Raw genomic sequence first — 10000 nt, forward strand, 5'->3', positions numbered from 1 at the left:
ATCCTCACTACTAACAAGAATACCTCTCGCACGCACAAGATCATCGCTCCGGCCAATCCCGAGAGGCCTGTGCGCTACATCCGCAAGCCTATCGACTACAGCCTGCTGGACGACGTAGGACACGGCGTGAAGGTACACCAGTGCCGGACGTCAGCCTTTAACCACAATAACGTTTTCTTTACACCTTTTCTAACCTTGCGGTTGGCAGTTATGTACTCCTCAGGTGTGTTTATCCGATCCTCTGCACGCTTAACACCCTTGTCTTTTCTCTTCCTCTCTCTGTTGCTTCCTAACAATGTAGTGGTTGTTAAGGTTCAAGGTAAGGCGTCGTTCAGGTATCTCTTTGCATATGTGTGTGTGTTGTTGGTTTATGAGTGAGGATGGGTTTAAGCCACACCTCCACGTTTGAATTTTACAGGTTAATGCCCAGAACATGAAGGCTGGCACGACCCCACGCACAGGTGCCCCTACCCAGAAACCACCCAGCCCTCCAGGCCCGGGGAAGGGCACCATCGGGTATGTGTGTGTTTTTATTTATATATATATATTATGTGTGTGTGTGTGTGTGTGTGTGTGTGTGAAAGAGAGATTCTACATACATGTTGATTTCTTGCCTCTTCACATGTGCTAATTTCTTACTTGAGATCATTCTGATCAATCATTTGTGCTCATTAGAATATTAATGAGACCACGCCCATTCAGACATTTATTGGTTTGGAAATGAGTGTGTGTATATGTGTGTTTTTTTTTGTTTTTTTTTTAAACTGATCAAAACTCATGTCTCGGGCATAGATCTGAGGAAATAAACTTTTTCTCTGCTTAGATTCAGCATTCTGTTTATCTCACAGTTCATTCCCTGGAGGTTCGGCTTCAGTCCTGGAAATTCTCACTCGCAAAGCTCTACTGTCTTTATTCTCTCTACCTCGTGGAGTGGATTTGCGATCTCTTCCCTCTAACCATGTGCGCTTCTCTCCCCTGACAGGCCACGCTGGATAACAACCTGTAAAACTTTGTCTCATTCAGACTGTCTTGTTTTTGTTTCTTGTTCTCGTGTACTCTAATGCTGATGTTTTGTTCCTGTTACACCTTTTACCGTGCTCATACCCCAGCTCCTTCACACTGTCGCCATGGTAACACAGCTGTCAGTCACGCATATAAATGATCAGATGTTGTTAAGAGGGAGGGGTCGTTATTATTGCCATCAAGATATGTTAAACTGTAACCCCGCCCCCCCCCCCGGCAGGCGCCACTCCCCCTACAGGACGCTTGAACCCGTGCGTCCCCCCGTCATTCCTAACGACTATGTGCCGAGCCCGACCCGCAACACGGCTCCGCCCCTCCAGAGCCCGGCACGCTCCGCCTCCGTAAATCAGAGGACCCGCACGTACAGGTACACACACACACACAGCAACACACTCAGCACTCATAGAGGCGATATTCTATCAGGCTTTTCCCCTTACTTATCCATCCTCTTTCCCTCTCTCTCTCTCTCTCTCTCTCTCTCTGCAGCTCTGTGTGTGTGTTGTTAACCTGTCTGTCTTTTTGTCTTTCGTCTCTGTCGGTGCGTCTTGGTGAAAAACACTAACTAGTCCCTCACTAAATTCCTCTTTCCTTCATCTTTCTTACTTCGGCTTTTCATCCTCTGATCTCTTCAAATAGCCATGACATCCTTTAAGGAGATATCTCTCTCTCTCTCTCTCTCTCGTTCTCTTTCGTTCTCTTTTTTTTCTCACTCCTTCTGTTTCTCTTTCAGCGTCTTTTTTCCTCCTTGTCTCTTTTGGGCAGAACTCTTACTCCCAGACTTCTTAAGGGATCAAGCTGAAAGGACGAGCGAGAGCGAGATGATATTTCACACAGCTCCCAGCAGCATGTTACTACACGCTCTAAGTGGAAAAGGGATAACTGTAGAATAAAATGCACTCGGCACTGGCGTTTCCGGGCCTGTAATGTGATCCCCGAATCACGTCCTGGTCCACGGTGCTATTTTAAACCCTTTTAAAGTGTTCTGTTTCTTTCCCCTAATAATTGAGCTAATTGATCGTCATGGACTGAATAACCATTATGTATCTGCCGTCCTGCCAGAGGTCACCTTCCCAAAATATAGAGAAGTGCTGTGTTTTAGCCCCAGAGTTTAACCTGATATTTGTTTGTTTGTTTGTTTGGATTTTCCCCGATGTGTGCTGGATGGTGTTTGGGTAGACATTTCAAAATCTCGCTCCATTGTGTTTTCTCTCTCCGAGTTCAGCAGTGGCAGTAGCGGAGGAAGTCACCCGAGCAGTCGCAGCAGCAGCAGAGAGAATAGTGGAAGTGGCAGCGTGGGAGTGCCTATCGCCGTGCCGACGCCGGCCCCTCCCACTGCTTTCCCAGGTAAGCGCTCCGTCAACTTCCTGTTTCATAGGTGTGCAAACGTCCTAAAAAGCAGCCCTGTGTGTGAAGGTGTGTGTGCATGATCCCGCTTCACGTCCAGGGTTTCGCTGACCCCAGGGTGAAGCGCTTACTGACCGAATGAAACACTTTATTAATCATAATTAAAATGTTGTATTGAAATGTCTTGTATTTCCGTAATTGCTGTCTCTTATGACTGACACGTGATCTGCGCTACTGCTGCCAGCTCTTTTCTATCTCCCTGTGTTTCTTCCTTTCCTGACATCTTACACGTTTATGTGCTCTCTGCTCCTGATCTCTCCGTTCCTCCTCTCTCTTCCTCCGCTCTGCTCCCTTGCTCTGGGGCCTGTTCTGTAGCAGGTACTGCCTCCACCCCTCCGAACCCCCCCAAGCCCCCTCCAAGCGTGTCTATCCCGGCTCCCCCGGCACCTCCTCCTCCTCCTACCCCCGAACCCACACCTCCTCCTGCCCCTCCTGCTCCCCCTGAGATCCCACCTCCCCCGCAACTGCCCCCCAGCACCGGCAACGCGACCGCTCAAGGTGAGTCGTCCCTTCTAACCAAATCACCATGTTCCTGTACCGCATCATCCGGGTCATCGTCAGTCGAGAAAACTCCTCCCTCCATTTTATATCGTTCATGTCCGAGGCTTGCCTGCTGTCCACTTCTACATCCTTTGCCCTTTGTGTGTGTGTGTGTGTGTGTGTGTCTCATTTCACTTCTGTATCGATCATCTTGATTTCCTGCTCTGGAGTGTCAGATATATCAGCTGTGATGGACACATTACCCCCCACCCCCCGCCCCATGGATTGTTGATGTTGTGTGCATTTTTTTTCTATCAGAATGTTTGAGCATATCTCATGTTGTGGAAGCAGAGTGGGCTTAAATGACCGTTCTGACCAAAAATGACTGTTGCTTGCCTTCTTTTGTTTTGCACTCGAGCTCAGAGGATGAAGTAGATGACTGTAGATGATATTTTCCTGTAAATATCTGAGATCAGCTTGGATGGGTGCATAGATGGTTATGTAGGTAGAGCTTTCTATCTACACTATATTGCCAAAAGTTTCGGGACAACTCCATATTACATTCATGTGCATGGAAAGGCAGATGTCCCAAAACTTTTGGCAATATAGTGTATGTCTCTAAGTTTAGGCTTCCATGTAGATGGATTCACTATACAGGCAAAAGTATGTGGACACTCACCCCGTTCCAAATTCTCTTCTCTTCTCTTCTCTTCTCTTCTCTTCTCTTCTCTTCTCTTCTCTTCTCTTCTCTTCATGCTTTCCATTAGATCTTCGATCGTGGCTGTGGGGATTAGTGGTCATTCAGCTACAAGAGCATTAGTGAGATCAGACACTGAGGTTGGGATGGTCAGGAAACTCCAGTTCAAGGTGTTTAGTGGGGTTGAGTCAGAGTCAGGGCTCTGTGCAGGACACTCCACTCCAACCTTAACCTCCATACCATGTCTTTCTTTATGGAGCTCCAGGGCTTTGTGCACTGACGCATTGTCATGCTGGAGCAGTGTTTAAACCTCTTAGGGTCAGTGAAGGGAAATTGTAAATCAATCCTCTGACAGTTTATTGAAGGTCCATGTATGATGTGTGTGATGGTCAGGAGTCCACATACCTTTGGCCATGGAGTGTAGATAGGTGTTACTATTAATGCTCTTCCACATGGCATCATTTAAAGTAAGTACCTGGAGATTTTGTGGCAGGTTTCACATGAACTTGTTAGCTCCATTCTCCTCTAGTGCAAACCGAAAGCTGCAGCAGTCACACACACCATGTGTTTATTTATGTAATCATCTGACCTTCTCATTCAGTACACCTGATTCTGATACTTCTCAAATTCTGTCCTCAAGGAAACGGGCCTCAGTTCTACAGCATGAACCGACCAGTGACGAGGCAAAACGCACCCTCAGTAGGCGGGTCTCTGCCGTATTGCAGGCCATCGTCAGTCACCAATCAGCCGAGCAACGTACCTCAGAACACTCACGCAAACATGAGCCAGACCCAGCTTAACGGAGGACCACACTACAACCAGAACCAAGGTGGACTGCTCATTTATTTAAAAACACTTATTTATTATTATTATTATTATTATAAATTATTTTTTTAAACATCATCTAAAATAAACCTAGGTTTAAATGGTTCTCTCTTTACCTCATGTCTGGTAGCCCCCATGGCTCCGCCTCCTCCCTCTGTATTACAGATCACACCCCAGCTGCCTCTCATGGGATTTGTGGCTCGGGTTCAGGAGACCAGTAAGTGTGCAGTTTAAACCGTGTGTGTGTGTGTGTGTGTGTGTGTGTGTGTGTGTGTGTGTGTGTGCAGTGTTTCCTCTGCACGTGCTCTCTAGCATTAGGATCATTAAATAAAAGATTAATATGATGTATAGTGTGGTCGTGTGTAGGTGTGTTAGGGTGTATGCTTATACTACCCTAGTTTTCTTCCCGTGTGTGTGTGTTTTTAAACTTTCACATGTCTCCTCCACTCCCCAGTCTCGGACGCACCTCCTCCTCCACCCCCTGCGGAAGAGCCAGCATTTGTGGACTCGACTCCGCCCCCGCCTCCACCCGAGGACTATGAGGATGAGGAGGGCGATGAGGATGAAGAGTCGGCGGTGGTGGAGTACAGCGACCCGTATGCCGAGGAGGATCCGCCATGGGCTCCTCGCAGCTACCTGGAGAAAGGTTTTTACAGCGTATTGAAAGAGACGGATTTATTTTAACTTGAAACTGAAAATTCTACCTGATTCTGAGTGTGTTGAACTCACATAGCGGGAAAACATGTTTATAATAATGTGATGGTCACTGCAGATATTTGGATATTTTCCATACAAAGAAAACACCATGTTCACTGACGATTGGGGGTGGGGCTTGTGTAGTTGGGGGCAGTTCTCATTTCTGGGCCAGGAAACATGTTATGTCCTGCCCTCTGATTTCTGCTTCTCCGGTTTTCTTCCTCAGTGGTGGCGATTTACGACTACACCCGCGACAAAGAGGACGAGCTGTCCTTCCAGGAAGGAGCCATCATCTACGTCATCAAGAAGAACGACGACGGCTGGTTCGAGGGCGTCATGAGCGGCACCACCGGGCTCTTCCCTGGAAACTACGTGGAGTCCATCATGCACTATGCTGACTGAGCCACCGGGTGGAGCTGCTCTCCATCTCTCACTCTCTCTCTCTCTCTCTCACTCTGTCTCTCACTCCAAAAACCTCCCACACACACACACAGACTTCATTAAACACACTGACTCACTGGACGCGTGACAAAGAGGACGATCTGTATATTTGTGAAATTTTCCAAATTGTCTTATTAGTGAAGTGTGTGTGTGAGAGAGAGAGAGAGGTGTTCATGTCTGTCGGGAGATTGATATCTAAGATTTAGACTTAAAGATTTCTAAGGACCATTTTTGTCTTAAGTTGAGTCTTTATAGAAACACTAAATATTCCTGCTGCTGGTTTCACTCGACACTAGGTGACTAGACTGTGTACTTCTCTTCCCTCCACTCGTTTTTCTTTCTTTCTTTTCTCCTGGACTCGGGAGAGATCTCCGAAGGACAGCGAGAAGGACGACGTCTCCGGGCTCCTCCTGGCGCTCGGCTCGAACCCGAACAGCATCACGGACTGAGAAGCGTTTTCTTGTTCCACTACAGAAGGAGGAGTGTTCGAAGTAGAGCTGGAGGAATATTCCAGATGTTTTCCTTCACTGAAAACAGCCAATCAGAGCGATCCTGGCTGCAGAGATCGACGTTTGTCTAGAAAAAGGGGGCGGGGCTCGTTCAGAGCGTTTCAGCTCGCTGCTTTTAAACCTTTTAAAGGAAAACTCTACACTGCTTTGTGTTGGAAACTGTAAAAAGACTCGGCTAGTCGTCCGATCTGAGCGAGCGTGCGGAAATGAGAAGCTGAGAGACCGAGGAAATCGCTAAAGCACCGCTGCATCACTCTGTAAGATAGAGACGAATTCCTCATGGGTAATCTCGGAGCTAAAGAGAGTACGCAGATTAGAGTTTTCCTTTAATCCTTACATCATTTCCCCCCGGCTCTTTAATTTTTTTTTTACAATCTTCGTAGTTTCCTCACCTCCTTCATTCCACTTGGTCACTTTGCAGTCTTTAGCGGTAGTTTATACCAAAGGAATCTTTCAGATGTGCTCCTTCACTAAGGGTGTATACGACGGGACTGGATACCCAAACCATCCACACTTTTATTTCCATCAGAGATTTCAATCACAGATTTTACTGATGTGTGTGTGTGTGTGTGTGTGTTAAATCTATTGAATTTAAGCTCGTGCCATAAAGAAGTGTCTCTAGATAGTCAGAGATGTTTATGAAGAAGATTTTCTTTTACCATTCCTGCCGTTTGTGTTAGCGTGGGGTGAAAAAAAATATACTGAAGCTCTAGAATAATACGTTAAATATTATTATTATTATTTTTTAAAAAGAAGCATCATTTCAACCAGGTCTGGATTTACAACACTATGTGTACGTGACACTATATTGCTTATTATTATTATTATTATTTTTAATGATGATGGTGTATATGACTGATGTAAGAATTGTAGAAACACCCCGTCTTTCACCTGCAATAACGTTCGCACAGATAGAAGAAAGCACAAGTGTGTGTGTGTTGAGTGGGAAGAAGAAGAAAACCAGCCCAAACTGCTGAACATCCTCACAGAGCCGTGGTGTGTTCTCCTCGTTCTTATTTAAAAGTTTTATTTTTTACACTATGAGGTACTATGATGTCTATACGTGAGTGTGTGTGTGTAAGAGAGCATGAATGTGTCGTGTGGAACATCCCGATGTTTGTGATTCTATTTGCTCGCCTGTGCAAATGTTCTTTCTTTTTTTTTGATGGAGGGTTTGTGACGCGTGTGTGTGAGAACCGACTCCTGCATGGTGGATCATTTCTGTGACTTTATTATTATTATTTTTCTGCTGATGGAGAATAAACTGGATCGATCTAGTCTGCACAACTCTCACACTCTGCATCACGTGTCCTGTTGAGTTTGAGTACCTCAGGGGTTCATGATGGAATTTTACACATGACATTATTCATTTTCATATGTTCATTCCAAATAATAATTATATAAGTATTATAATTATTTTAACATGCCATTCATTCTCATAATTATTTAAAATAATTATTTATATTTTGAATAATTAATTATTCATATATTTCTGTTAGAAAATATTCTAGGCACAAAAAAAACCCCAGCCAAAAATAAATCATCTAAATTATATTAATATATAAATATAATCGATTTATATTGAATATTATACTGATTTATTAATATATAAAGAAATCCTGATAATTTTTTTGTTCACATGTAGTTTTTATTTTTCCCACACAATTTCATGATTTATTTTTAAGTTTTTCCAAGTTATGTTTTATTTCACTTAAAAAAAATTACATTTTATTTTCATGCTTTTATTTTCACCAGACACTATCCTTCCTTTTTGCATAATTTATTCCCTTTATTAATTATTTATTTTTCCATGATTCATTCATTTTTTTTTAACCCCGCCCAAATTAAATTCATTTTCATATATATCCTTCACCCAATTTTTTAAAAAACATAATTAATTTTTCACAAATAAAGCACGTTTTTTTCCCCCCAAATAATTAATTCTGCACAAATTGGGAAAAATCTTTCGGAAAAATAATTGCACCCCAGAAATAAATAAATAAAATGAACCTCACAAGACAAATGAAGTGGTCCAGTTTTATTGAGTTAACCCTTTACACTTAAATCTTTTTTCTGTAAATATTACCCACGATAATTCAACATAACATACTTAACTGAGATGATAAACGTCTGCGGTATAAGACATCAACCTTTTCCAGGTTTCTAAATCGGCTTGAATATTTCAATCACGGAGAACTATGAAATGTGAAAAGGTCTGAGAAATAAAACCTTCTTTCCCGTCCTTCCTGCTATCTGAACGCAGTTAGAGGTTTAGGATAAAAATGTCCCATACTTGTACTCAAGCTGGTTATTAATATTAAGCGGTTAATAAAAGCAAGGAAGAAAAAAAGAAAATAAAAAACCTCTTAAATCGACAGAATTAATACAACTAAATTCCTACGCTTATGTTTATTTAGTTCGTGAAGCTCCAGTGTACAAGATGAAGTGAAGTTAAGCCGTGACAAAATATATATATATTTATATATATATTTATAGAATCTCCTACATATTCACACACTCCAGTGTACAATATGCTAAACTGGCCTGTGACTTTTATTTTATAAAGTTTCACAGTTGTTGTGTTTTTTTTATAAAGACACACAAAAAAGTGATTTTTTTTTTATTGCCTCATGTTTACACACGCGCCTTAAGCTATACAAAAATGTGGTTTAAATCCTTTCAGGGGAATTAAATTTGCGCTCCTTGAGCAGATTTCCCAAGAAAACTGAAAACTACCACCAAAGTAAGAGTCCCTATTTTACAAAAAAAGCCCAGGTGAAGTTGTTAATTCACTCAAAAAGATAAAGATAGAGAGAGACTTTTACTCTCCGAATCCACCGTCCTGCTGCTGTACGGAGGAGAAGAGAGTGCGCGCACACACACACACACACACACACACACACACGGAGGAAACGAGAAGAGGAAAGAGCAGAGGTCAGAGGTTACACGCCAATGTCGACACTGCACTCGAGTGGAATTTCTCCGAAATGCTTCTTCCCTGTCGGAATTATTCACAGATCAGCGTCTCCAACACAAACCTGTTCTCAAAATGGCGGATCTTTTGGCAGTTCAGGGCCTCGCGCTTCTGAATGCCTGAGAGGGGGGGTGGGGGAGATGGTGGGAAGGGGGGTAGATAGATAGGGGGGTGGATAGATAGATAGAGAGAGAGACAGAGCATTAGCATTATCTCACTGCACACTCATTGAAACCAAGTGTTTAATATCTAAAACCACCAAAATGGTTGTGCACGCGTGTGTGTGTGAGTTTCTGTTTGTGGTGATAAGTATATTTTTAGATCTGATGAGTGTGTGTGTGTGTGTACGCATGTATTCAGACAGCATGGTGTCTATACTACTGTGTGTGTGTGTGTGTATATATATATGTATGTATATATATATATACACACACATATACATATACATACACACATATACATATACATACACACACTATATTGCCAAAAGTATTCGCTCACCCATCCAAATAATCAGAATCAGGTGTTCCAATCACTTCCATGGCCACAGGTGTATAAAATCAAGCACCTAGGCATGCAGACTGTTTTTACAAACATTTGTGAAAGAATGGGTCGCTCTCAGGAGCTCAGTGAATTCCAGCGTGGAACTGTGATAGGATGCCACCTGTGCAACAAATCCAGTCGTGAAATTTCCTCGCTCCTAAATATTCCACAGTCAACTGTCAGCTGTATTATAAGAACGTGGAAGTGTTTGGGAACGACAGCAACTCAGCCACGAAGTGGTAGGCCATGTAAACTGACGGAGCGGGGTCAGCGGATGCTGAGGCACATAGTGCGAAGAGGTCGCCAACTTTCTGCAGAGTCATTCGCTACAGACCTCCAAACTTCATGTGGCCTTCAGATTAGCTCAAGAACAGTGCGCAGAGAGCTTCATGGAATGGGTTTCCATGG

General features: G+C 43.3%; 2 protein-coding genes across 12 annotated transcripts in view; one reads left to right on the plus strand and one right to left on the minus strand.

Annotated features, from left to right (window-relative positions):
* abi2b (abl-interactor 2b) overlaps window positions 1–7368 on the plus strand; it is a 13114-nt gene extending 5746 nt beyond the window's left edge. Inside the window, exons 3-12 of one of the 10 annotated variants that reach the window (XR_009206057.1) lie at window positions 1–132; window positions 302–319; window positions 419–516; window positions 1244–1390; window positions 2246–2367; window positions 2743–2925; window positions 4245–4433; window positions 4595–4646; window positions 4884–5075; window positions 5352–5490. The exon at window positions 1–132 is cut by the window's left edge and continues 45 nt beyond it. Coding sequence is in view for 9 of the 10 variants with exons in the window: in XM_058403009.1 (XP_058258992.1) it covers window positions 1–132; window positions 302–319; window positions 419–516; window positions 1244–1390; window positions 2246–2367; window positions 2743–2925; window positions 4245–4433; window positions 4560–4646; window positions 4884–5075; window positions 5352–5527 (1344 nt within the window). In the remaining variant the exon portion in view is untranslated. Of the gene's footprint in view, window positions 133–301; window positions 320–418; window positions 517–1243; window positions 1391–2245; window positions 2368–2742; window positions 2926–4244; window positions 4434–4559; window positions 4647–4883; window positions 5116–5351 lie in introns of those variants that run through there. The other 9 variants (XM_058403009.1, XM_058403015.1, XM_058403011.1 and 6 more) reach the window with 9 other exon arrangements.
* The window catches only part of itm2ba (integral membrane protein 2Ba), a 17820-nt gene continuing 14250 nt past the window's right edge, over window positions 6431–10000 (minus strand). For both annotated transcript variants that reach the window (XM_058403022.1, XM_058403021.1), the window contains exon 6: window positions 6431–9168. In XM_058403022.1, the coding sequence (XP_058259005.1) occupies window positions 9083–9168 (86 nt within the window). In that variant the 3' untranslated portion in view covers window positions 6431–9082. The remainder of the gene's footprint in view (window positions 9169–10000) is intronic.

The sequence above is a fragment of the Hemibagrus wyckioides genome, linkage group LG11 (genome assembly GCF_019097595.1).
Source record: "Hemibagrus wyckioides isolate EC202008001 linkage group LG11, SWU_Hwy_1.0, whole genome shotgun sequence".
Taxonomy (NCBI): domain Eukaryota; kingdom Metazoa; phylum Chordata; class Actinopteri; order Siluriformes; family Bagridae; genus Hemibagrus; species Hemibagrus wyckioides.